We start from the raw sequence: 24632 nt of genomic DNA on the forward strand, positions 1-24632 counted from the left end.
GCGGCCCGCGGCTATGGAGACGGGCCCGGCGCCCCTGGTGGCCCCGCCGCGCCGTCATGGCGCCCCCGCGGCCCCATCGCCACCGCCCCGGGGTTCCCGGGCCGGGCCCGTCGTGGTGGTGGCTCCGGGACCACCAGTGACTACGGCCACTTCGGCTCCTGTCACCTTGGTGGCCCCCGGGGAGGCGCGGCCCGCCTGGGTCCCCGGGCCGGCCCCGGAGGTCACGGGCAGCACGGTGGTGGTGCTTACTTTGGAGGCCTCACCCGAAGCCCCGAAGACGCAGGTACCCCCCGACCCAGAGCTCCCCGAACCGGCGGCAGTGGCAGTAACCGAGACGTCGGTGGCTTTGGGCTCAGGCGCAGACTCTCGGAAGACGGAGGAGGCTCGAACCTCACCAGCTCCAGGACCAGGAACTCCCACTGGGACCCCCACCAGGACCCCTTCTAGAACGGCACCTGGGGTCCTGACCGCCAAACCCCCGCTTGCCCCCAAGCCAGGAACCACAGTGGCCTCAGGAGTGACTGCACGGGGTGCAGCAGGACAGGTGACAAGTGGACATGGAGGTGCAACAGCAACATCAGCATCAGCAGGACAGGCTCCTGACGACCCCTCAGAGCCTGGCACAGGCCCTCCGGGGACGTGTGAGGCTCCGGTAGCGGTCGTGACGGTGACCCCAGCCCCGGAGCCTGCTGAAAACTCTCAAGACCTGGGCTCCACGTCCAGCCTGGGACCTGGCATCTCTGGGCCTCGAGGGCAGGCCCCGGACACCCTGAGCTACTTGGACTCTGTGAGCCTCATGTCTGGAACCTTGGAGTCCTTGGCAGATGATGTGAGCTCCATGGGCTCAGACTCAGAGATAAATGGGCTGGCCCTGCGCAAGACGGACAAGTATGGCTTCCTTGGGGGCAGCCAGTACTCGGGCAGCCTGTGAGTACCCCGTGGGCACCCTGCGGGACTACCTGGGGAAACAGGTTGGGGGAGGGGAAATGATACACTTTGGCCTGGCTCTGGCCGCGCGGCCTCCTCTGAGGATCCAGGCGGTGGTTAAGGGGAGCTGTGGTACCTGGAGCATTCTGGGATTTCTGGCATATTAGAGTTTTGGACCCAGGGGTCAGGACAGCTGAGTTTAAGCCTAGACCTTGGTGCATTGTGTGTCCTTGAGCTAGTGGTGTCCCTTTTTCTGTGCCTCAGTTTCCTCCTCTGAGAAGGGTTGAATGAAATGATACTTAAGCTCATCCCAGCTCCTTGATATGAAACTCCAGCTACAGGCCAGATATTATGGAAAGTTTATTGGCCAGGGGTTTTGGTATTAACCTTTGGTCACTTAGTGGCAGAGGATGGAGGGATGCAGGCATTTTCACCTTCTGCATAGTGAGGTGGGGAAGTCTGATTGATGGAGAGGAGACCTTGAAGGCCAGGCCCCTCTGGGAAACAGGGTAGTCTCTTTCTTGTATTCACTGAAGGCAAGGGGGGTGGAGAAGGCCTCTTCCCCATTTCCTCATCTCCCCAGTCCGCCTTACTCTTTCCTAGTTCCTTCCAGGGGCCTGAGTCACTTCTGAAATGGGGGTGTGATGGCTTCTGTCTTTTTCCTTCTCTCTGTATCCTGCCCCATTATTCCTGTGTCCCCTTAACCTGCTGGTCAGTCCATTCTACAGCATTGCCTAAGCACAATTGTGCTAGGCCCTGTGCTGCCTATTAAGGATAAAGTAATCCTTTCAAGGAGTTCATCTGGAGGGAGAGATGAAAACTTAAAACAGTTGGTTTCAATATAATACATCAGGTTTAGCCTAGAACTCATCAGATGGTTTTGTGAGCACCTGGGGAAGGTGCCTTTTGCCCACTCTGGGAATTCAGCTGAAAATGGTCAGAATCATGAAGAATGAATGGGATTTAGTCATGGCTGTGGGTTGGGATTAGGGTTGGGGGAAGGCTTGTTGGAGGGTATTACAAACAGGGTTTATAAGCTAACAAAAATCAGAAAACTTTTGATTAAGCACCAACATTCTTTGTCCAATGAAGGGAAGATAACTGAAGTTTTACTCTGGTGCTTTCCAACACATAAGAGTGCAGGGTTGTATTCAGCTTATAGATGAAGAAACTAAGCAGTGGAGTAAATTTCTTCCCTCAAATAATCTAGATCTGTGTGACCAATGGCTCTTTTTTCAGGCTGTCCTAAGGAATTTGGGTTGAATTAAGTTTTAGAGAGTTCTTGTGTGCTAGACACAGTGCTAGTTGCTATTTGTCTGTTTTGCAATTTTGTCCTTCTAAAATATGTCTTCCATGTCTACCTCTGAGGCAAGGCTAACTGTGGAAAGCTTACCTGGAAAGCTCTTCAAGATTTTCATGGCTCCCCATTGTCTACAGGATAAAGTCCGAGATCTTCAGCCTGCACACAGGCTGGTATTGTCCAGCCATTCTAGCCTTTCTGTTGTGATTTCCCACCACTCCTCAACAGGCACTTTGTGCTGAGGTCCTGCTGAACTTGTTACTCCCCATTTGTATTCAGGCCTATCCTACCTGCTGGAAATTCTCTTCTCCCTCTTCTTTGCCTGCTCATTTCCATTCAATCATGGTTTACGTCAGATGTCCCCTACTGCAGGAAGCCTTCCCTGATATCCACTGTTCCCACTCTAATTACATGCCTCTTCTGTGTGTCTTTCTCATTGCATTTCCATTTCCCATTACTATATTGCAGTTATCTCCCCATAGGCCATGGTGATTTTGAGGGCAGAAAGGTATCCTCGACTTCCCAGCTCTTAGTAGAGTTTGGAATAGATTTATGATAGAGATTAATGAGCAGTGGTGTCTCTGTTTAGGATAGTGTAGAACAAAAGGAACTAATACATAATGAGTCCCTTCTATTTAACAGTATTTTATATAAGTTTTCTCAGTAGTTTCCTTGTAACTTTGTAGCTGGTAGCATCCCTTTTTATAACTGAGGAAGAGACTCAGGTTATTTGCCAAGACTCCCCAGCTTCTAAATTTTGAGCTTAGGTCTGTTTGTTTTCTAAAACTCTAGCTAACTCTTGTACCTTCTGGTAACTGTTTCAAGACAGATGGGGCACCTTGAGTGACTCTGACAATGATGGGCAAACAGGGCAAGGAGGACTTTATTTGGGAACCTGGGGAGATTTCAGGGAGGTGGTGGTAGAAGAAATCCCAGATGGTGCAAGGGATCTCAAATCTGATAGGATGAAAATCAAGCAGTTGTTCCTACGAAGACAAAGAAGTACGTATCTTGTGTATTTTATTTGGTAGATAATAATTGCTATTACTGAGATCTTTGCTGTGTGTTATTTCATATAACCTTTCAACAAACTCCTTTAGGTAGATACTGTTACACTCTCTACCTTACAAATGAGGAAATTGAGGCTTATAAAAATTAAGTGACTTGCCCAAGGTCACACAATGATTAAGTGGTAAAGCTATGCAAAATGTGACTTAAATATTCTGTATTCACTCCTCAAATTTTGATCTGTCAAAAATGGGCGTTGGGGGGCTGGGGGAGATAGCTCAGTCGGTAGAATGCTTGCACTGCAAGCACAAGTCTCTGGGTTCGATCCCCAGCACCGCAAAAAAAAAAAAAAAAAAAAAAAAAGACGGGGGGCGGCGGGGGGTTTGAACATGGCCTCTGTATAGGGTTCCTACAGGGAAGGAAGCCCTTTTGGTGTGACTAGGGCCTTGGATGGCCAGGTAGTCAAACATTCTGATTTTAGTAGCTCACAAAAAGTTCATTTTGTCATTTGAGCCTGGTAAGGTAACTGGTCCAATTCTCCCAGTAACTCAGGTTTTATACTATTGTTACTGACCCCTTCCGTGCTCCCCCACCCCGTCCTGCAGAGAGAGCTCCATTCCTGTGGATGTGGCTCGGCAGAGGGAGCTCAAATGGCTGGAGATGTTCAATAACTGGGATAAATGGCTGTCACGGCGTTTCCAGAAGGTTTGAGAGGGTTGTATGGTGGGCTGGGTAATGCACAAGGGTTGGGGAGGGCATGTGTTCCTTGGAAGCTCAGAAAACTGATAATATCTGCCCTTTGGACCACATTGGGGATGGGAAGTCCTTGGGCCCTGGGATAAGAGGAACTTTAAGTAGATGGTCAGGCCTTAAGTAGAAGGTCAGGCCAGGTCCAGTGGAGTAAAATGTGACATTTGGGAGGAGTGTCTCAGGGAGCCTGAGGACTTCTGGGGAAAGCTTGGAGGCTTGCCAGCCTCTGAAGCTATCCCCCTGGCTGCCATTGTGCCTTAGGTCAAACTGCGCTGCCGGAAAGGGATTCCCTCCTCCCTCAGAGCCAAGGCCTGGCAATACCTGTCTAATAGCAAGGAACTCCTGGAGCAGAACCCGGGCAAATTTGAGGTGCGTGCAGCTCCAGGGTGTGGGGACATGTGGCTGTGCAAGGTGTTTCAGCCCCCCCAAATCCTGAGATAATCTCTGCTGTCCCACTACAGGAGCTGGAACGGGCCCCTGGGGACCCCAAGTGGCTGGATGTGATTGAGAAAGACCTGCACCGCCAGTTTCCTTTCCATGAGATGTTTGCTGCTCGAGGGGGGCATGGGTAAGGTGGCCTGACCATGTGGATCAGCTAGCAAACATTCGTTGAAAGTTCTAGGTAGATATAAGACTAGGTTGAAAGCAATTCTTACCCTCCAAGACTTGTAGAAAAGTCATCCTTAATGGATTGGGTGTCAGGTCATGTTAAAGGAAATGTTCCAGGAGGGCATCTCAAATCTAATGCTGTGTGTATGTGTGTGTGCGCACATCAAGAGCTCACTGAAGAAGCTGTACTGAGCTTGGTTTTGAAGGATAGATGGGAACTGCAGGGTGGGGGTTTCCTACTTGGGGGGTTGTGTAAGCTATGTCTGGGCGGTGGGTAGAACTGAGGCTGAAAAAGAAGTTTAGGGCCAGATCATCAACAGCCAAGTTCTTAATACTATATAGTTGGATTTTTGTTCTGTGGGCTAAGCTTCTTCACGATGATATATGTGTTGCTCCATAGTAGTATGCAAGATGATCTTATGAGGTTCTCAGATGATCCTTTTTTTATCAATAAGTTCATCTTTTTTTTTTTCTTCTTTATTTTGGTATTGAGGTTAGAACCCAGGAGTGCTTTACCATTGAGCTATATCCCCAGTCTTTTTTGAGACAGGGTCTCATTAAATTGCTGAGGCAGGCCTCAAACTTGTGATCCTCCTACTACAACTTCCCAAGTTGCTGGGGTTACAGGCATGTGCCATCACACCTGGCTATAAGTCACCTTTTAACAATACTTGTTGAGTATCTGCTATCTGTTAGACACTATTCTAATCATAAATGATACAGGTGAACAAAAAGACAACTCCTGTCCTCATGGGGTATGGTTTGTTCTAGTGGGAACAGGCACTATATCAGAAAAAGAAGGAAAGTATACTCTATGTGAAATGGTGGTATTAAGGAGGAGGTTAATACAAGAAAGGAGAATAGAAATGTGAGTGGAGATGGGATTACAAAAGTGACCAGATCTGACTTAAATGTTTTAAGATCATTCTGGTTGCTCTGTTGAGAACAGACCATACAGAGACAAGGGCAGAACCAGACCATTTAGGAGACTATTTCTGTTATCCAGGAGGGAAAATGATAGGATGGTAGCAATGAAAGTAAGAGGACAAGTAGTTGGATTCTGGATCTATTTTGATGGTAGAGTCAAAAGGATTTGTTAATGAAGTGTGAGAGAGGAGTTAAGGGTGACTCACTGGGTTTTTGGCCTGAGAGACTCCCAAGAATGGAGCTGCTATTTACTGATATGGATGGGAAAAACTAGGGGAAAATAGGCTTGGGAGGGCTTATCAGGAGCTCAGTTTTGGAATATTAATTTTAAAATGCTCATTGGACATCTAGATGGAGTTATAAGTTGGGTGTATAATCTACACAAGTCTGAATTTCAGGGAAGAAGTTTATTTTTTAGTACTGGGGATTGAACTCAGGGGTGCCTAACCACTGAGCCACATTCCCAGCCCTATTTTATATTTAATTTAGAAACAGGTCTCACTAAGTTGCATAGGGCCTTGCTAAGTTGCTGAGGCTGGCTTTGAACTTGTGATCCTCCTACCTCAGCCTCCCAAGCCCCTGGGGTTACAGGTGTGTGCCACCATGCCTGGCATTAGTGGAAAAGTTTAAACTGGAGATAAATTGGAAATTGAGATCACCTTATGAAGAGGGACTGACTCTCACCCATGGGACTGGATGAGGTCACCAAGGCTGAAAGTGTAGATACAAAAGGAAATGGTCTAAGAATTGAGCTCAGAAGCTCTACTGTTTTTGAAAATGGGAAGATGAGAAAGAAGCAGTAAAGGAGACTGGAACATGAAACTAGAAAGGCAGGAGGAAAACTGGGAAACTATGATTCCTGGAAGCAAAGTGAAGAAGGGTTTCAAGGATCAGCTGTGGGAATGCTGCTGAGGGGTCAAATAAGTCAAGCCTGAAAAACTGACCTGGATTTAACACTGTGCAGGTCATTCATAACTTGATAGAAGCAGTTTTTCATGCAGCAGTGGGAAAAAACCTGCAGAGAAAATTGGGTGTGGGAGGTGGGAATTGAAGATAGTCTGTCCTCTGGAGTTTTGCTGACTAGGTAAGGAAAGAAACTGCTATTTGGAGGGGACAGTGTGGTCAAGGAACAATTTTTAAACAAGAAGAAATAAGAACATGTTGGTATATCAATGGAAATGGTCTAGTAGCAAGAGAAAAATTGATGATGCTGGAGAGATGGCAGGGTTGCTGGATTGATGGCTTGTGTAGGCGAGTGGGGATGGGATCCAGAACCCAACTGGAAAGACTGTGCTTGGCCAGGATCACAGAGTCACAGACAATTTACCCATAGCAACAGGGGAGAAGGCAGGGACACAGAAGCAGGCAGGTGGGTGGATGTCATGTGGGAGCTTGTGGAAGTTATGTGTTTATTTTAATATGTATTAGGTAAAATATCTATGTCAAACTTGTCATTTTATGGGTGCTCTTGCAAAGAAGAGAAGAAATATTAAATAGTAGGAGTGGTATGTAGATAAGACAAATGTTATACATGAATGACTGGATTTGGGGCAAAGATATTATAGGCAGTGTTAGGTCTATGTGTGAGACTGGAGGCAGTGAGAGGATCTGGGAGGTTGTTACGTTTTTCTGGGCAAGAGATGGAGGCCTAGGCTGGAAGTGGTTGTGGAGGTGGAGAGAGAAAGAGAAAGAACAGATATGAATGGAATTCAGGGTGTAGCATTGCTTGAACTTGGTGACTTAGCTACAGGGAATGAGGAATGAGGGGATGGAAGTCCCAGGTACAAGGGGACATCTGCAAGGAAGTGGAGCAGGTCTAGGATAGAGATTTTTTTTTTCTTTGCGGTGCTGGGGATTGAACCCAGGGCCTTGTTCTTGCGAGGCGAGCACTCTACCAACTGAGCTATCTCCCCAGCCCACGAGATTTTATTTTTTGATGCAGAGACGAGAGAAAGTTAGCTTCCAAGCCTGCACCAAGAACCTGGACCCACTGGGCATGCAGGGGAGAATTGATGAAATTCAGTGTGATGGATAAGGCAGGCCCTGCCTCAAGAGAGCTGCTGTTCTGGGGTGATAAAAACATTCAGATAGTGCTAGAGGAAGGCTGATGCTGTGGATATTGAAAGCTTCCTGAAGAAAATGACCTTGAACATCGGTGGCAGATGGAGAGAACACAGCCTGTGCTGGGGAATCAGTAGGGAACATGTAGGGTGTGCAGCTGAGGGTGGAAGGCTGGTGCCTGGAATGTTGATTGTGGGCTGAACTTTTGGTTTAAGCTTGTTAGGCAGGGCCTAGAAGGTGGATAGAGGAATGTAGTGGTAAAGCTCTGAGGTTAATCTGGAACTGGATGTCGGAGAGGTTTGGGCTGGGATTGTTGGGAGCAGGTTTGGTTTTGGGCAGAGAGCTTCCTGCAGCTGCCATCCTCTGCAATCCCCACAGGCAACAGGACCTGTACCGAATTCTGAAGGCCTACACCATCTACCGGCCTGATGAGGGCTACTGCCAGGCCCAGGCCCCAGTGGCTGCAGTGCTGCTCATGCATATGCCTGCTGAGGTCAGCATAGTGGTCCTGGTTGGGGGGTGGGAGGATCTTGGTCTACAGTGGCGATGGGGGAGCTGCCTACTCCATGCTTCTCAGGTCCCACCCCTCCTTCCTTATTTTTGCCCTTCTCAGCAAGCGTTTTGGTGCCTGGTGCAGATCTGTGACAAGTATCTTCCCGGTTACTACAGTGCAGGGCTGGTGAGTGTCTGGAGGCTGGGTGCATCAGGGCTGTAACTTTTCCTCAAGGCTGCAGGGAGGTCCTTGCCATTCCCCACCCTCGTCCTTATATCCCTTTCCTCTGGGTCTCTTACCACTGAGGTAAGGATCCCCTGTCAGGGCTGATTCTACTCCAAGAAAGCCACAGCAGGCTGCACTCCTTCTCATGGCTCTTCCCACCTTTAGGAGGCCATTCAGCTGGATGGAGAAATCTTTTTTGCACTCTTGCGCCGGGCTTCCCCACTGGCACATCGACACCTACGGCGGCAGCGCATTGACCCCGTACTCTACATGACAGAATGGTTCATGTGCATCTTTGCCCGCACCCTGCCTTGGGCTTCAGTGCTTCGCGTCTGGGACATGTTTTTCTGCGAAGGTACTCCATGGTCATCCAGGCTATGAGGGAACTGGGGTTTCCATGGTGGTTACCAGAAGGTCCTGTTACATTTCTGGCAGCCCATGGGCAAAACGTAGTTGTTGCCCCCAGCCTGGAAAAGCAGACCTGGTCTTGGTTCAGTCACCAACCTAGAGCCTGCTCTCCCTCCCAGGAACATAATACCCATTGCAACTAATTTCCCTTCTTTGGACCTCAGTTTCCTCATCTGTAAGGTTGACAGTAGACAGGGATAGGGGCTATGCATCCCTCCTGATTGGGACAGGCTGAGATCCCAGGCCTGGACCCCCATGCTCTCCTCTCTGATCCTGCAGGTGTTAAGATCATCTTCCGGGTGGCCCTGGTCTTGCTGCGACATACACTAGGCTCAGTGGAGAAGCTGCGCTCCTGCCAAGGCATGTATGAAACCATGGAGCAACTGCGCAACCTGCCCCAACAGTGCATGCAAGAGGACTTCCTGGTACATGAGGTAGGCCTTGAGCCTCAGCACACCCCTTCCTGCTTCACCCCATTTCCATGATCATTTTCATTCTGGTACCCACTTCCTCTCTGTTTAGGTAACCAACCTCCCAGTGACAGAAGCACTAATTGAGCGGGAGAATGCAGCCCAGCTGAAGAAGTGGAGGGAGACCCGGGGAGAGCTGCAGTATCGGCCTTCACGGAGACTACATGGCTCCCGGGCCATCCATGAAGAGCGAAGGCGGCAACAGCCACCCTTGGGCCCCTCCTCCAGCCTACTCAGTCTCCCAGGCCTCAAGAGCCGAGGCTCTCGGGCAAGTGGAGGGGCCCCCTCCCCACCCCCTCCTGCCCGCAGGGCTAGTGCTGGGCCTGCCCCAGGGCCTGTTGTCACTGCCGAGGGACTGCACCCATCCCTTCCCTCACCTACTGGCAACAGCACCCCTCTGGGTCCTGGCGGCAAGGAAACCCGGCGGCAGGAGAAGGAGCGGCAGAAACAGGAGAAAGAGCGGGAGAAGGAGCGGCAGAGACAGGAGAAAGAGCGGGAGAGGCAGGAGAAGGAACGGCAGAAGTGGGAAAAAGAGCAAGAGAAAGAACAGCAGAAGCAGGAGAAGGAGCGGCAGAAACAGGAGAAGGAGCAACAGAAACAGGAGAAAGAAAGGCAGAAGCAGGAGAAGAAGGGCCAAGGCCGGAAGCTTTCCCTGCGTCGAAAGGCAGATGGACCCCCAGCACCCCAGGATGGTGGGGACAGATCCTCAGCAGCTGAAGCCCGGCAGGACGCTTACTTCTGACCTCTGCCTGGGGCTGGACTGCATGGCCCCTCTCTTTTCCCCTCAGCCAAGAGAAGGCCTGGCCTGGGGTGCTCCCCTAGCCCCTCAGCAGGTGTCCCTCTTGATGAGGAAAGTGGCTTGACTCCCCATCTCCTTGCCAGCTGCTGATCCCTACACAACCAGGACAGCCACAGTGCATGGGGCAGCTGTGACCAAGTCTGGAGACTCTTGTCTCCAGTTAGACCCAGCTGGGGTCTCTGTCACTCCTGCCAGTTCCCTCTGAGGTCCCCTCCCAGGTGCTGTCCTGATTGGCCTCTTGTCACCACAGGGTGACTCTTGGCAATGGCAGTTGGCCATTTGCAGATTCTTACACTCCAGTGGCTCCCCTTACTCCCAAGTGGAGCTGGGTTCCTTTTCCCTTCTTTGGCCCTGCCTGGTCTCCCCAACTTCCTTTCTGGGGGCCAAGGCTTTCTTCATTCTACTCCTGAACATCTCTGTGTTGTAATTATGTACAGAGGACTGGGATGGCCCGGGATGGGGGTGCTCGCTTTGTCTTTTGTCCTTTAGTTCTCCTGCACTCCAATTTATTTAAGGGGACATGCACTGAAATAGGAAATGTCCCCCACTTCCTCACCCACCTTGCTTTGTATTCTCAGGCCTCTGCTTTGTCTCACTAGGACCCCCATCCTTTATCTTATTCCCTTCCAACCCTCAAGCCCTTGAGTAAGGGGTCTCCCCTTGAGCTCCAGGGGGTGGAATCCAATGTTTACATTCTCTTTCTCATCTCCCATCCCGTGCGATGCTTTGAGGAACCGGAAAAAGAACCTGCTGTTGTACCTGGGCCTGTCTGATGCCTTGTTATTTGATGAGGCGGTTTTGGGGATAAGAACTAGGGAGAAAGGAAAGAGCCAGGACCTGAGTCTCTACTGAGCAGTTTGCTGACCTTTGGTCCATCATTCAGTCACTCATTGACAAACACTGGTTGAGCGCCTGCTCCAGATTTGCCTGGGCTCCTGCCTCCTTTGTCACTGGCCTGGAGCATCCGGATCTCCTTCCCAAAGCGCTCATGCAACTCCTGGAAGCTAGAGGGGACACTGAGAATAGCTAGAAAGTCACAGTTCTCTGGGGGTGAGCTGGGTTCTTGGCCAGCTGCCTGGCACAGCTCCCGATACTGGGCTTCCAGCGGGGATAGCAGCACAGCCAGCCGCCTCCAGCTCACCCCAGCCAAGGCACATAGCCAAGTCCCCAACTCTTCCTGGTTTTCTGCTGCTAGCTTGTAGGCCCGCCCACCTACACCCTCCATCCCTGGGGTCAGGATGGTAAAGGCATAGGGTTCTGTGGCCTTAAGGCGTGGTTCCACTTGGCAGTTCTCCAATAGGATGAGGCCCAGTGGTGTGTGGTCTGCCTGGTGTTCCTGGTAGAAAAGGAGGTTTCCCCGGAGGATGAACCAGCGGCGCTGGTAGCTGGTGTTTCGGGCTCCTTTCTTTAGTAAGATGCCCTCCTGGTCTGGTGCCTGTGTTCTGTACCCATGGAAGAAACTGAGCACCGATTTTCGGTGTAGTTTCATGATGATCCAATATGGAGGAAACCCTGGGGAGAGAAGAGTGGTCCACTTGGTTGTCTGGGATCCCCATGCTGCCTTCTAGTTCCAGAAGGCTCTGCCTGGACGTTTTTGGCTTAGGGGGATTGAGGCCCTGTCCTCAAAGGCTACAGGTCTAGTCCGGACAACAAAGGAACAGATCCCTCCCACCTCCCAGCCCCACCTCTGCTTGGGTCCAGATTCCATCACCTGGGCAGAGGTGGCCGGGCCTTTTTCGCTAAGGGGTGGGGTGGGCCTCATCCTGCAGTTGTAATTACTGGGAACTGAACCCAACGCACTCCATCATGGAGTTAAAATCCCATTTCTTTTTTTGTTTTTGCGACAGGGTCCTGCTAACTTGCCCAAGTTGGCCTCCAACTTGCAATCCTCCTGCCTCAACCTCCAGACTCACTGGAATTACAGGCTTGCAGCTGGCAACTGTTGCCCTTTTCTAGGCCTACCTGACAGCAGAGCACGAGGGGTTTCTGGCCACAGACGGGGCACCAGTGCCAATGCCACCTCTCCTATGATGGTCCTCTCACCTCAGAAACCAGGAACTAGCCCAGGGAATAGGGTGGAGCAAATGACTTCTCCTGGGTCCTAAAGAGAGCTAGGTTAATAAAGCACCCCGAGTGTCATTAGGGCCCCGCAGGTGGGCCATCTGGAAAGCACAGCTTCCCCTTGGCTGGGGGTGGGGGGTAGCAAGGTCGCCGGTTTCAGACTAGGAGAGGACTGATAACTGGACATTAGGAGTAGGAGGCCAGAGTTTCTAGTGAAATGGTGAAGGGCGCAGAACCCTTGCCCAGTCCTGGGAGACGGGGACTCGAACTGTGCTTGCAAAGTTAAACTGTAGCAGGAACCCACGGTCCCTGCTCGGACTCTGGCCCTCCATCCTGACCCTAGGCGCTCCTGTGAGTAGAATGCGCTCTACGTTCTCTCCAGAGCCTCTCCCGTTGTATGAGGGAACCAACACCTTTTCCGGCCGTCCCTCGCGCCGGTCACGGTTTAGGAGTTCACACATCCACTTCTCTGGTCTTTACGGCCCCACGCGGATTACATCACTTCTGGCGAGCAAGACAGTGAGGGCGTCTCCCCTCGCTCGCCGCGTATTTCCGCCCGCTTTTGCAGTTAATCCACTGACTGGAGTGAAGCCACTTCCGGTCTCCTCTGGCGCCTTCCGCAGTTCTCTTCCGGGTGATAGAGGCCGATACCCCGGATGTAGCCCAGGCGAAAGCATCTTTCCTTTTTTTTTTCCTTTTTCTCTGGCTCCCCAGGTGAGCGCTAGCGGGTAGGACTGCCGGTATCCCTGTGACTCTGCTGACCCTCTAACTTGTGCTTGCATCATAGGACAATTGGGGGGGGTCACCGCGTGGAACTGGGAGTTCAGCGAGGGGAGAAGCGGGGTGACTGGGGCGCTAGGTCTTGGTTCCGACCGGGCTCTCTGAACGCTGCAGGTGGGAGAACGGGTGTCAGCCAGTCGAGCCCAGTCGCGCTAGACTGATATGGGGGTGATGACGTGGGGAGCCTGGCTCCTTTCACCCAGCATGTGGGACCCCATAGAGTCTACGGCGGGGGGATCCTTGGCGCGTCCACCCTTCTGTTTTTGCTTTACTATCTCTCTCCGAAACCATACCAAGTCTCAAGGGAGCGTCTTGGATGCCAGCTCCTCTTTCAACTCCTGATTCTGTACTCTCTCCTTTCCCAAACGGGACCTGGCACATGCCATTAAAAATGTTTGTTGTGCTGGGGGCCCTCTCGCGGTGAATTCCCTCCTCACCCAGTTCCTTTACTTCACATCCTTTCTTTTGGCTTAGCTTGAGGAAGGACCTTCTGCCCAATCATGCCAAAGAGAAAAGTGACCTTCCAAGGCGTGGGCGATGAGAATGAGGAGGATGAAATCAGAGTTCCCAAGAAGAAGGTGAGGTGGCCAGACTCCTGGGTTCTGGGGAGGTATGAAGGGAAAAGAGGAATCAGAAGCTTGAAGAGAAAGAGCTGGGGAGTGGGAGATGTCAAAAATAGGGTTAGTTTTCTATGTTCTTGAGGAATGGCTTTGGAAAATTTTCAGCTTGGAACCATATCCTGGGGTGTTTTGGGAAGTAGCCAGTAGTCTGCATTTCTAACTTGCTGGTTCTCATTCACAGCTGGTGGACCCTGTGGCTGGGGCAGGGGGTCCAGGGAGCCGCTTCAAAGGCAAACATTCCCTGGACAGTGACGAGGAGGATGATGATGAAGAGGGATCCAGCAAATATGATATCCTGGCCTCCGAGGATGTAGAAGGTGAGCTATATCCAAGAATCGACTCTGTTGGAGGGACAGTATAGGCTTTTGGAGTGTGGAGCAAGGAGGGCTCCTGTCTTTTTTACACACCCGGCATAGGGCGATTGTATCTTTGGTGCAGGTCAGGAAGCAGCCACACTTCCCAGTGAAGGAGGTGTGCGGATCACACCCTTCAATCTGCAGGAAGAGATGGAGGAAGGCCACTTTGATGCTGATGGCAATTACTTCTTGAACCGGGATGCTCAGATCCGTGACAGCTGGCTGGACAACATTGACTGGGTGTGGCCTAGGGGCTGGCATGGCTGAGGCCTGGGGGTGGCAAGTGCTGGGCCTGGGCCCCAGTGGCAGTTTGTAGGTAATAATTTCTGTTACAGGTGAAATCAGGGAGCGGCCACCTGATCAGCGCCAGACCTCAGACTCAGAGGAGGAGGATGGCCTGGGACAAACACCAATGAGTGCCCAAGCCCTCCTGGAGGGACTTTTGGAACTACTCTTGCCAAGAGAGACAGTGGCTGGGGCACTCAGGCGTCTGGGGGCCCGAGGAGGAGGCAAAGGGGGCAGCAAGGGGCCTGGGAGGCCCAGTTCCCCCCAGCGCCTAGACCGGCTCTCTGGGTTGGCTGACCAGATGGTGGCCCGAGGCAACCTTGGTGTGTACCAGGAAACAAGGGAACGATTGGCCATGCGGCTAAAGGGGTTGGGGTGCCGGACCCAGGGACCCCATGACCCCACACCTACACCCTCCCTGGACATGTTTGCTGAGGAAGTGACAGAGGGGGAGCTGGAGACCCCAACCCCTACGCAGAGAGGAGGTGAGCTTGAAGGGAGAGGAGGTGAGCTTGAAGGGAGAGGAGGGGTGTTATGGGCAGGAGGCAGGGCACTTGAGGCCCAAATGGCTTTGCCTGTTATTTTAGAAGCAGAGTCACCAGGAGATGGTCTGGTGGATGTGATGTGGGAATATAAGTGGGAGAACACAGGAGATGCTGAGCTGTATGGTCCCTTTACCAGTGCCCAGATGCAGGTAAGCCCATCCTACTTCCTTCTGTCTTGTCCCTCCCTTCCCTGACTCCTATCATCCTTCTCCAGTTCTGCCCTCTCTTCCTGCAGACCTGGGTGAACGAAGGCTACTTCCCGGATGGTGTTTATTGCCGGAAGCTGGACCCCCCTGGTGGTCAGTTCTATAACTCCAAACGCATTGACTTTGACCTCTACACCTGAGCCTGCTGAGGGCCCAATTTGGTGGTCCCTTCTTTCCTGGACTTGGTGGAGGTGGCCCAGCTGCCTCAGGCAGTGAGGATATTGGAGGCTGCTTTTCAGTTTCCCCTCCCAATAAAAGTGTTGAGTGTGCATTAGGGCCTTGGCTGTGCTAATGGCCAAAGGCCAGGGGCCTTCTCCATAGCCCTTTTGGCCTTGCTTCAGTCCTTGAGTGTTTCCTTCCATGAAGTTCCTCACTGGAAGTTTCTGATGTCTTAGACCACCTCGCCTTTGTTTACCCCCCTTATTGGTAGAAATGGAACCTGTCAGGTGTCCTGTAGGTCCCCTCCTACCCAGACTCTGCTCACCATGTAAAAATCCCTTCACTCACACTCTATTCTCCAGTCTTCTCTGGGGAGTTCTTGTTCTGCTGTTCTTAGGTCTTTGACTTTCAGGACCTTATGTCCCCCATAAGGAATAGAGCCCTAGAACTGGAGATTTTAGGCCTGGAAGGGTGGGAAAATCTGGAAGACTTTGGAACCCTGTTGAGGAAGGGAAGCCTCTAGTACATTGTCTTCCCACTCAAGCTGCTTAGAGGTCAGACAGAAGTGGGATGGGTAGGTCAGGATCATCTAGAGTCCCACAGAGGTAAGCACCAATATCTTTCCTAATCTGGTTCCTCTATTGTAGCAGTTCTCACAACACTTAGGTGAAGTGTGAATTGTTTTGGCACTTACAGGGCCTTTCAGGGCCATCAGGGCCAATCGTGCATTATGAAGATATAGAGAGGGGCAGCAACTTACTGGAGGTCTCATAGTGAATCAAAAAGCTGGCCTAGACCCAGTGGGCTCCTTTCCCAGACCTTTGTTGATGCAAAGCCTTTTTTTGCTTGGCCTTTGAGACTCTACAGCTTATATTTGTGTCTGGCCCAAGAGCTAGTACTTAGAGAAAACAGATAAATGGGCTGGTCCTCTTCCAGGAATTCCAGGTGTGGTGGGAAGAGACAGGTATAATTCTACAACCTGGATATAACACCCTCACCACCCACCAGTGCTGCCTTATGCCTTGCCTCAGTTACACCAAGTTAGATTGGTTTTCTATTTTTCCACCTTGGCTGTCCATTGGAATTTACTGGGGAGTTGTAAAACACTTCTCCTCCAAGATACTGATCAAGATGGCCTGTGGCCTAAGTGATTGGTTTTTTAGAAGCTTCCCAGGTGTTTCCAGGAAGATAACTGACAACCACCAGGCATGACTCCTGTGACTGAGGCACACTTGTAGAGAAGCCAGTTCCTCCACTGTGATGGGGCAGCAGAGGTGAGCATGTATGTGGCTGTTAATTGCAGGAGATCTGAGCACCAAAGCCACAAGATAAAAAGGAGCCCCAGTGTAGCAGGAACCAGGCTAGGAACTAGGAAAGATAGGGGCCAGGCTGGATGGGGATACTTGATTGCCCCTGCCTCCCACGGAGCTGGGGCATTGAACTCAGGGCCTCATTACTAGACAAGTGCTTTGCCACTGAGCCACACCCCCAGCCCACTTGATGTTCTCTCAAGCCAACCAACTTGTAAGGCCCACTCTAGTATCAGCCCAGGTCAGAATTTCCTTAACTCCAAGAAACTATTGGCGGTAGGATACTTTGAGTGTCAATAAGAAAGAAAATAGGGCTGGGGATATAGCTCAGTTGGTTGAGTGCTTGCCTCACAAGCACAAGGCCCTGGGTTCAAATCCCCAGTACCACAAAAAAAAAAAAAAAAAAAGAAAGAAAGAAAGAAAGAAAAGATATCTATTTCCTGCCAGTTACAGTTGGAAATATCATTGATTAAAAGGTACTTGATTTCAAAATTTTTCAGAAGTGAAAAGCAGGTCTCTTAAACTAGTGAAATAGTGTTTGCCTTTATAGGCCGTGACTCTTAAAAGGTGCCTAGTCAGTATTTGATGAATATGTGGAAGCCAAGGACAGTTCTGGATGTCCTATAGGCACCTCACACTCCACCTATCCAAATTTGACTTCATTTTCCCCTCATAACCTCCTGAGTGCATCTCATTGATGTGAATTGGACAGAATAATGGCCAGGATAACTATGTCCTGAATTCCAGAACCTGTGAATGTTACCTTACATGGCAAAGGGATTTGGAGATGTGATAAAGTTAATTTCAAGAAGAGATTACCCTGAATTATTGAGGTGAGCCAGTCTAGTCACAGTGGAATTTATGAGTAAAAGAGGGAAGTCATGAGGGTCAGCAAGAGAGAGGAGAGGACTTCATGCTGCTGGCTGTGAAGATGGAAGAAAGGGCCATTTGCCAAGGGATGCAGGTGGCATGGAAAAGCTGGAAAAGCAGAAAACATTCTTCTCTAGGAACTCCACAAAGAAATGCAGCCCCCTCACATGACATTAGCCCAATGAAAACCACTCTGGACTTCTGACCTCTAGAACTGTAAGAATAAATTGGTGTCGTTTTAAGCCTCTTGAGTTCATAGTCAGTCAATACAGCCCCAGTAGGAAATGAGTGTGCACGTACCCAGCTGCATTCCTGTCCTGGACAACCACCTAATAGTCCCTGAGTTTTCCCTGTGGCCCCATTCAACTCTGTTAGCCTTTAGGATTAGGATAGCTGCTTGCTATGTGGGCCTTGTAACCCATCTGCATATTGAGTGCCCTTTTATTTAAAAAAAAAAAAAACATATATATATATATATACACACACATACATACACACATATTTTGAGATGGGGCCTCTTTGTTGCCCAGGCTAATCTTGAACTCTGTCTCAAGGTATCTTCCTGCCTCAGCCTCCTGAGTAACTGGGACAATAGGCATGTGCCATCATATCATGCCTAGCTTGAGTAAGCTTTTTTTTTTTTCCCTCCCCCCCCCATTTTTTAAATTGGTACATTTAGTTGTACATAATGATGGGATTTGTTGTTACAATTCATACATGCACACTATATAATTAAAATTTTTTTTTAGTTGTAAGTGGATACAATACCTTTACACTTTTTTTTTTTTTTGTGGTGCTGGGGATTGAACCCAGGGCCTTGTGCTTGCGAGGCAAGCACTATACCAACTGAGCTATCTCTCCAGCTCAATACCTTTATTTATTTATTTTTATGTGGTGCTAAGGATTGAACCCAGTGCCTCACATGTGGTAGGCAAGCATACTACCACTGAGCTACAGTTCTAGTCCCCAAACTATAATTTAATCAATATCAATTACCCACTCCCTCTCACCTCTTGGTTCCTTTCTTCTACTGATCTCCCTTTGATTTTCATAAGATGTGCCTCCACCTTTCCTTTTTCCTCTGTAGCTGATGCATATGAGGGGAGACATAATGACCCTTGGCCAGATTTTGACATTTTGTTCAATATAATGGTATCTAGTTCCACCCATTTTTCTGCAAATGTCATAATTTCATTTTTCTTTATGGCTGAAAAAAACCCCATTGTGTATATATGCCACATTTTGTTTATCCATTCATATGTTGATGGTCACCTAGGCAGGTTCCATCATTTGGCTATTGTAATTGTGCTGCTATAAACATGGGTATGCATGTACTACTGTAATATGACAACTTTAATTCACCTACTCTTTTGAGGAACCTCCATACTGTTTTCCATAGTGGTTGTACTAATTTACAACCCACCACATCCTCTCCAGCATTTACTATTTGTATTCTTGATGTTCTGCCATTCTGACTGGTGTGAGATGAAATCTCAGTGTAGTTTTGATTTGCATTTCTGTAATTGCTCATGATGTTGAACATTTTCTCATATATTTGTTACATTTGTATTTCTTCTTTTCAGAAGAAATGTAATAAGGTAATCTAGAAGGAATCCTGGAACAGAAAACAAAAGTAGGGAAAATGTTTAATTCATTTGCCCATTGATTAATTGGATTATTTGATTTTTTTGTGTAAAGTTTTTTGAGTTCTTTATATGTTCTGGATGTTAATTCTCTGTCAGCAGAGTAGTTAGCAAAGATTTTCTCTCATTCTGTGGGTTCTCTCTTCACATTCCTGTTTTCTTTGCTGTGTATCTTTTTAATTTGATGCCCTCCTATTTATTGAGTAAGCTATTTATATTTTAGAATAGTTACCTTGATTTACAGAAAATTTTCAAGAGTAGTCCAAAGTTCACTCAGTTTTCCTTATTGACATCTTATTGTGAGCTGGGTGCATTGACACATACTTGTAATCCTAGTGGTAGAGAGGCTGAGGCAGGAGGATTTCAAGTTCAAAGGCACCTTCAGCAATTTAGCGAGGCCCTAAGCAACTTAGCAAGTACTTGTCTTAAAATAAAATATAAAATGTACTGGGGATGTGGCTCAGTGGTTAAGCACCTCTGGGTTAAGTCCTGGCACAAAAAAAAAAAAAAAAAACATTATCATTGTGGCATATTTGCCACAACTAACAAACCCAACATTATTTTGTGAGAGTTGTTACTGGAGCTCAAGCTCAGGCCCTCCCACGTGCTAGGCAAAGGCTCTATCCCCAGCCCAATGTTACTGTTTTTAAATAACTTTTTTCAGATGTAATCCACTTTTTTTTTTCTTTTTTTTTCCCCCTCCAGTGCTGGGAACTGAATCCAGGACCTTGTGCTTGTTAGGCAAGTACTCTGCCACTGACCTTCATCCCCAGCCCTCTTTATTTTGAGACAGGGTCTCACTAAGTGCCTGGAACTTGCAATCCTTCTGCCTTGGCCTCCCTAGTAGCCAGGATTATAGATGTGCTGTCACACCAGGCTTAGTCTACCCATTTAAAGCGCACATTTGGGTGGCTTTTTGTATATTCACAGAGTTTTGCAACCATCACCACAATCTAAATTTAGAACTATTTTGTACCATAAAAGAAACCTGCCCCATTATTCCCCTCTTTACCCTCTAGCACTAGCAACCACTATCTACTTCCTGTTTGTAGATTGGCTTATTCTGGGCATTTCAGATAAAGGGACTCTATCAGATAAAGGGACTGGTCTTTTGTGTCCAGTTAGCAGTGTTTTAAAGGCTTATCTATGGTGTTGCATGTAACAGTACTCCATCCTTTTTTATTGTTAAATAATTGCCCATTATATGGCAAATTACTGTTAATCACACACTTTATTTCAGTTGTACTAGATTTTCTCTGAAGGATATGGAAATGACAACTCCCAAAACTGACCTGGGAAGAGGGAGGCAAAACTTTGATAACATTGATCTTTTCCCAACATATCCTTTCCCAGTAAAAAGACAATCCCTGGGAAGGAGATATCCCTCAAACCTAAAATGACAGTCCCTAGGAAGAAGTCAAAACATTAATCCTTGCCCAAATAAATCCTTTCCCAGTAACAGTACAATAGACCCTGGAGGGAAAGAGATAAGTACAGAATGCTGACATCCTTACCCAGTAAAAACAAATTTCAAACTGTCACAACCTGTTTCTGAATGCCCAAACTGATGTGTTCTGTTAAAGTCTTCAGTGGTCATCTCCCAGTGTGTAACCTATATAAACCCAGACCTCTCCTGTCATCAGTGCCATTTTCTACCCAGAAAGCGAGCCCTCCAATGCCTAACTCTGCTGTTGAATAAAAGGCATAGCTGATCCATGAAGTCTGCTCTCGTCTGAATTATTTGTATTTTCCTTATGGTGCTGAAATCATTTTGGTTATTTTGGTTACATTCCCCAATGTTTTCTGTTACAAAATTCCTTCTAGATTACCACATTACATTTAATTTTCATATTTGCTCAATCTCCTCTAGAAACATTTTCTCAGACTTGACTTGTTTTTGCTGACCTTGGCAGTTTTGAGGAGGGCAGTTTTCTAGAATATTGCTATAAGTTGGGCTTGTCATATTTTTATCTTGATTAGATCTGGGTTTGGGGGAAGAAGGTCACAGGTGTTTTCCCTTTTCACTTAAAACTTTTAATGACTCCCTGCTGCTCTCAAACTGAGGTGGTAGAGCTCTTGCCTGGCATATGTGAAACCCTGGGTTCAATTTCCAGTACTGAAAAGGAAAAAAGAAAAACAACGCTGGAAACTAACTAGGAAGGTCTTCCAGGACCTGGCCCAAGCCCACCCTCCAGACCCATCTGCCATTGTTTTCCTTCTCCTTCTTCCATCACGTGCCAGCTCCATCTTACTCCTGAACAGGTTGGAAGATTTTACTTCACCACGTCTGGCCAGGAATCCCTTTTTGTCTTTTCTGATTATTATGGAAAGACCAATTGACTACCTGCTGTGACTTAGTTCTAGGTCGCCTTTTCCTCAAGCCTTCCTGGATTCCCACTCCCCACTTCCCAGCTTGTTCATGCATCTTCCACCGTCCCTGTAGTAACAGATGTGTGACCCAACACCTAAAGTGTCTTCTCCCAAGCTGTCTCCATCAGTAGCCTGAGACGAATTAAGTGCTGATGACTGAATGAGGAAATGAGCCAATTCTCCCCTGTTCCAGTCTGTTGGGGCGTTCCCTCTTGAGCCAGACCAAAAAGGAGGCCTCTGGGACTATTTGTTTTGTTGCCAGCATCTTAATGCCTTCAACACATCCACCTCCCCTTCCCAATGGAGTGCCAGTTGCTCTAGCCCAGAACACCCAAATCTATGTGACTCCAAAGTCAGTCAGAATTTTTGGTGGTCAGTTCATATTTTTTTGACCCATTTTTAAATTGGAGGGTTGGGATGTAACTCAGTGGTAGAGTGCTTGTCTAGCATATGTGAAGTCCTGGGTTTGATCCCCAGCAATGGAAAAAAGAAGAGGGGGTGTTTATCTTCTTACTGAATTGTGAGAGACCCTATATTTATTCCATGTATGTGTCCTTCCCTCCCCCCCGACCCCCCAGGGCAGAGAAGCCTTGCCAAGCACTCTGCCACTGAACTAAATACTCACAGTTAGAGCTATTTGTTTTGAAAATATTTTATCTCAGTCATAACTTCTCATTTATTTTTAAAATCAGTCTTTCAAGCCTGGGGCAGAGTGCACACTTAATCGCGGTAATCTCAGTAATCGCAACAACTATGATGACTGAGGCAGGAAGATCACAAATTTGTTTGTTTTTTAGTACCAGGAATTGAACTACTGAGCCACATCCTTAGCCCTTTTTTTATATTTTATTTAGAGACAGGGTCTCCCTGAGTTACTAAGTGCCTTGCTAAGTTGCTGAGGCTGGCTTTGAACTCCTGATTCTCTTGCCTCAGCCTACTGGGTTGCTGTGATTAAAGGCATGTGCCAAGTTTGAGGCCAACCTCAGCAACTTAGTGAGATCCTGCTTCAGAATAAAAATAAAAAGGACTGGTAATGTAGCTCAGTGGGAGAATACTCCTGAGTCCAATTCCCAGTACCATGAATAATAATAATGATAACTTTAAAAGATAATAAATTAATGTCTTGAAAAGCAAATGTTTTTTAAAAGTATTTTTTTAGATGTTGATAGGTCTTTATTTTATTCATTTATTTATATGTGGTGATGAGAATTGAACCCAGTGCCTCACACATGCTAGGCAGCGCTCTACCACTGAACCACAACCCAGTCCCATGTTTTATTTTTTGATAAAGTTAAATTTGCTTTTTTTTCTTTTACGGTTTGTGCTTTTTAAATTTTATTCAAGGAGTCTTTCTCAAATCCAGGGTCACTAACATTTTCTACATTTTCTTCTGTAAGTCTTCTATTTAGCTCTAACATTTAGGTGTGTAATACTGATAGGTAATAATTGTTAGTGGTGGGAATACCAGGCTTAGGGAATAATTCTATAAACTGTACCCATGGTGTTTACCCTAACATGCTTTCTTTTAAAAAGCAATTTACCTGCAATCCTGCATGCCTTAAGTCAATAGGATACATTAAGTTCCTCTGTAAACAGTCTGTTATCTGCAGGAGAAATGCAGGCCTGAACAACTCTTCCCTGCTGATAAGAACAAAAATTACCCTGAAGGAGGAGACTTTTGTGACCTTTATACAGACCAGATTCCAGAATTCGGGGAGATATGATAATTAGGAGCAAAGCCCCCTAACCATAAAATCTGTAAGAACAAGTTCCAATTAGAAAAAGCCAACATGGGCCAAAGTCCCCAGAGTTGCCTTCAATCTTTATTATGCACAGTGGGTTCTTGGAAGTCTGATGCAGTCCTGCTGTCAGTCAAAATTCAGGACGTGACCAGGGCATGGTGACCCACTCCTGTAATCCCAGCAGTTTGGGAGGCTAAGGCAGGAGGATCCTGAGTTCAAGGCCAGCCGTAGCAATTTATCAAGGCCCTAAGCAACTCACCAAGACCCTGTCTCTAACTAAAATATTAAAAGGGGCTGGGGATGTGACTCAGTGGGTAAGTGCCTCTGGGTTGAATTCCTGGTATAAGGAAAAAAAAAAAAAAAAAAGGTGGACCTGGGTAGGACTTCCTAGGACCCCCAGTATAATTGGAGGTCAGGAGAAGTTGACCATCCCTTTCCTTTCTGAGTGGACCCACATCCCTTTTCCCTTTTCCTAACTTTTCCAATAAACTCATACCTGCTACTCTGAGTGACATGTCTAAAATCTTTCTAGTGTGATGGGAAGAACTGGTGACCAAGGACCACTGCTGCTCCCTTGGTTCCACAGCAGGCCATCGCTTTGTGACATTTGATGTTCACAGCCTGATTTATTTTCTTGTTCTGAACGACTTTTAATTTATGCCTTAGTTTCTGGGTGATTGGAGGGCACAGTGGGTACAACAGACAGTTTCTGACCAGGGCACACCTTGGTGGAACTGAAAAGTGTTCTCAGTGGGAATCCAGTTACCCTGGGCCCTTGTGGGGTGAGAAACTGGGGCTCCCATTTTTGGTCTTTTGTTTTTGTTTGTTTTTTGTACTGGGGATTGAACCCAGAGGTGCTTTATCACTGAGCCACTTCCCCTGCCTTTTTATTTTTTGTTTTGAAGCAGGGTTTCACAAAGTTGCTTAGGGCCTCACTAAGTTGTAAATTGCTGAGGCTGGCCTTCTGCCTCCACCTCTCAAGTCACTGGGATTACAGGTGTGGGTCACCGTGCCCAACCCAATTTGTTTCTTTTTATATGTAAGAGCACAACCTTTTGAAAGCCACGATACAGCTGCACACCTTCCAGAGGAAGGAACCTGGGAGGAACCTGGGTACCTGGTATTGTGAGGAAACCAATCTGGTATCTCCTTCTGGGCATCCCTACCAAAAATGGCAGATGCCCATTTTTTATCTTTTCCAAGAGTAGGATTTGCTAACATTTGAGAAGTCTAGCTAAGATACTTCCTAGCATAGCCTGAAGGGTAGCAAATTACAAGTTCCTGAACACGGATTCCTATTTATGTAAATGGATCTCTTTCTCTTACTCTCTCATTTTTATCTCTAAACCAACAGAACGCCATGGGACCTCACTCAAGGCTCAAATGAGTGAGAACTCTAACTCATGTCTGAGATTTGGAGATGCCTTCCATCTCTTTGGTTCAGTATGCCTGCCTTAAGCTTTGCATTGCATACTCAAAATAGCAGGTTTCCTTGCTCCCTAGCATCTGGAAGATAAGCTGCATGAGCAACCACCCAAACCTGTTTTGAGACTAGAAGAGAAAAAAATGTCACTTTTGAGTCTAAGCTGCTGTGGGACATAAATGGTTGTTTTCTTTTTTTGTACACTGGTATTCTACTCAAGTTCTTCCCTAAATACCAGACAGAGAAAGGGGGAGAAAGGAAAAAGTTGATCTGGACAGGCTGGAT

At 47.9% G+C, this 24632-nt stretch overlaps 3 protein-coding genes across 4 annotated transcripts; 2 read left to right on the top strand and 1 right to left on the bottom strand.

Moving 5' to 3' along the window:
• Positions 1-13: 13 nt before the first annotated feature.
• On the top strand, positions 14-10740 carry Tbc1d10b (TBC1 domain family member 10B). The gene is made up of 9 exons (XM_047533957.1): positions 14-927; positions 3841-3940; positions 4247-4354; positions 4447-4553; positions 7961-8075; positions 8196-8261; positions 8466-8655; positions 8988-9142; positions 9231-10740. The coding sequence occupies exons 1-9, from the start codon at positions 14-16 to the stop codon at positions 9918-9920; spliced, it is 2445 nt and encodes an 814-aa protein (XP_047389913.1). The 3' UTR covers positions 9921-10740.
• LOC124970553 (sesquipedalian-1-like) lies at positions 9303-12599 on the bottom strand. 2 transcript variants are annotated; one of them, XM_047533962.1, is made up of 3 exons: positions 12452-12599; positions 11940-12078; positions 9303-11489 (listed from the first exon to the last, which is right to left on the bottom strand). In XM_047533962.1, exon 3 carries the CDS (start codon positions 11464-11466, stop codon positions 10861-10863), a length of 606 nt encoding a protein of 201 aa, XP_047389918.1. In that variant the 5' UTR covers positions 11467-11489; positions 11940-12078; positions 12452-12599; the 3' UTR covers positions 9303-10860. The 2 variants fall into 2 exon arrangements, with proteins under 2 accessions (XP_047389918.1, XP_047389919.1); XM_047533963.1 differs by having other exon boundaries at positions 11940-12599.
• Positions 12600-12615: 16 nt separating this feature from the next.
• Cd2bp2 (CD2 cytoplasmic tail binding protein 2) lies at positions 12616-17693 on the top strand. The gene is made up of 7 exons (XM_047533965.1): positions 12616-12752; positions 13293-13396; positions 13620-13755; positions 13877-14034; positions 14111-14564; positions 14667-14773; positions 14860-17693. The coding sequence occupies exons 2-7, from the start codon at positions 13319-13321 to the stop codon at positions 14968-14970; spliced, it is 1044 nt and encodes a 347-aa protein (XP_047389921.1). The 5' UTR covers positions 12616-12752; positions 13293-13318; the 3' UTR covers positions 14971-17693.
• The last annotated feature ends 6939 nt before the right edge of the window (positions 17694-24632 follow it).

The sequence above is a fragment of the Sciurus carolinensis genome, chromosome 18 (genome assembly GCF_902686445.1).
Source record: "Sciurus carolinensis chromosome 18, mSciCar1.2, whole genome shotgun sequence".
NCBI lineage: Eukaryota > Metazoa > Chordata > Mammalia > Rodentia > Sciuridae > Sciurus > Sciurus carolinensis.

Excerpts from the sequence above, each read along its gene's own strand:
- Tbc1d10b (XM_047533957.1), top strand. The coding sequence starts at position 14 with ATGGAGACGGGCCCGGCGCCCCTGGTGGCCCCGCCGCGCCGTCATGGC. Across the intron at positions 4,355-4,446 it reads AGAACCCGGGCAAATTTGAG|GAGCTGGAACGGGCCCCTGG; the intron begins GTGCGTGCAGCT and ends GTCCCACTACAG. Across the intron at positions 8,262-8,465 it reads GTTACTACAGTGCAGGGCTG|GAGGCCATTCAGCTGGATGG; the intron begins GTGAGTGTCTGG and ends TCCCACCTTTAG.
- Cd2bp2 (XM_047533965.1), top strand. The coding sequence starts at position 13,319 with ATGCCAAAGAGAAAAGTGACCTTCCAAGGCGTGGGCGATGAGAATGAG. Across the intron at positions 13,397-13,619 it reads TCAGAGTTCCCAAGAAGAAG|CTGGTGGACCCTGTGGCTGG; the intron begins GTGAGGTGGCCA and ends TCTCATTCACAG. Across the intron at positions 14,035-14,110 it reads GGCTGGACAACATTGACTGG|GTAATAATTTCTGTTACAGG; the intron begins GTGTGGCCTAGG and ends GGCAGTTTGTAG.
- LOC124970553 (XM_047533962.1), bottom strand. The coding sequence starts at position 11,466 with ATGAAACTACACCGAAAATCGGTGCTCAGTTTCTTCCATGGGTACAGA.